The 1,721-nt window shown below is 50.7% G+C and overlaps 1 protein-coding gene across 1 annotated transcript in view; it reads right to left on the bottom strand.

The window, feature by feature from the left end:
- The window catches only part of LOC106814951 (filamin-A-like), a 52,782-nt gene that overhangs the window by 30,364 nt on the left and 20,697 nt on the right, over window positions 1-1,721 (bottom strand). The window contains 2 exon segments of the mRNA XM_014819345.1: window positions 358-367; window positions 782-954. Coding sequence (XP_014674831.1) covers window positions 358-367; window positions 782-954 — 183 coding nt within the window.

Below are 1,721 nucleotides of genomic sequence, written 5' to 3'. Positions count from 1 at the left end.
GAGGATGAAGGATGCGGAGGATGGGAGAGCTGAGATGAGAGCTGCAGATACAGTCTAATGCTGCTACAGAACTGCAAGGTATAAACCTCGATAATAAAATAAAATATAAAATATAATAATAATAATAATAAAGTACAATCCTGCTACAAGACACCCTACAAACCCTCTCGCCACCGTATCAAATACAGAAAAATTGAGGCTGGCTAGACACCTATGTATATATAGCACATGTTTAGACTAGCTGAAGGCAACCGTAAAACGTGAGCAGGGGGAGGGGAGGGTGAAACTGTGAGCAGGGGGAGGGGAGGGTGAAACTGTGAGCAGGGGGAGGGGAGGGTGAAACTGGAGGATGAATACAAGTATGACACTAAAAAAACGTGGGCAGAGAATGCCAGACAGAGCAAAGATGTGCAAACACATAACTAGAACAGATCAGGAATACAGATGATAACTAGAGCAGGGAAGGAGGGGAGCAGGGAGGCACGGAGGGAAAGGAGGTGGAGGAGTAGGTAAGGTAGAGGGAGCAGGAGAGCAAGAAAGCAGAGAGAGAAGGGGAAGCACAAGAGAGAGGAAGGCAGGAAAGGCAGGGAAGGCCCTGCCTTCCCTGCCTTCCCTGCCTTCCCTGCCTTCCCCGCTTCCCCTGCCTTCCCTGCCTTCCCTGCCTTCCCCTGAAGGCAGGGGAAGCGGGGGAGCGGGTAAGGAGAAGGACAACTACGTCGACTGGACACGGCGATGACAGAAGGAGAACCCGCTCAGCTCCGTAGACTGCCGCTCGACTCACCGGCTCTGCCTTGCCACTGGGGTTGGTGATGGTGACGGTGATCTTGCCCGCGCCGGCGGCGAACGTCTCGACGGTGAACTTGGTGGTAGCCATGGAGTGGTTTCCCTTGGGCTCGATGCCTGGACCGTAGGCCTTCACCTTGCTAGGGTCTGTCTTCGTCCGCAAGGGGGCGCCTGAAGCAGCCAAGGGTGTATAAGGTGAGGAAAACTCGGGCCATGTCTGCGTGCTGACTCCCCCCACCCCCACCTCTGCCTCTGCCTCTGCCTCTGCATCTCTCTCTTTCTCTCTCTCTACTCTTTCCTCTTATCTCGTCTCATCTCCTCGTCTCATCGCTCTCTCTCTCTCTCTCGTCTTATCTCCCTTTATCTCGCTCTCTCTCAGTCTCTTCTCTAATATTATATATATATAATCCTCTTTCTCGCATTCTTGCTCCTCGCCCTTCTTATAGAACTTGGCACCTACCCTTCTATTTTTCGTTTCCCTGCCACACTTTAAGAGGTCTCTCATGAATGGCTAATAACAAATTCGTAAAACCTTTTTCTCAGTCGGAATGTGGACAAATAAAGCATGCAAAAGGAGAGTGTGATAAAACGAGAGAGACAAGAGAGATGAGAACGATAGAGAGAGGAGAACGAGAGGAGAGAGGAGGAGATAGAGAGGAGAGAGAGAGAAGAGCGAAGAGAGAGAGAGAGAGAGAGATGAGCTAGAGAGAGAGAGAGAGAGAGAGAGAGAGAGAGAGAGAGAGAGAGAGCGAAGAGAGCGATATGAGAGAGGAACGAAGCAGAGAGTGAAAAGCGATAGTACACGAGTGAGCATAGAGAGAGACCAGTAATTCGATTCGAGCACTTTTTTATTCGTTCGTATTCTGAATCCGCCTCTCCCGTAGCGACGACCATGTTTGGCGCGAACCCACTGGTGATCTGTGACCTGATCATTCTCT

This window comes from Priapulus caudatus, unplaced genomic scaffold (genome assembly GCF_000485595.1).
Source record: "Priapulus caudatus unplaced genomic scaffold, Priapulus_caudatus-5.0.1 Scaffold1012, whole genome shotgun sequence".
Lineage (NCBI taxonomy): Eukaryota > Metazoa > Priapulida > Priapulimorpha > Priapulimorphida > Priapulidae > Priapulus > Priapulus caudatus.
The sequence above is the reverse complement of the archived record's forward strand: the minus strand, read 5'-3'. Positions and strand labels throughout refer to the sequence as shown.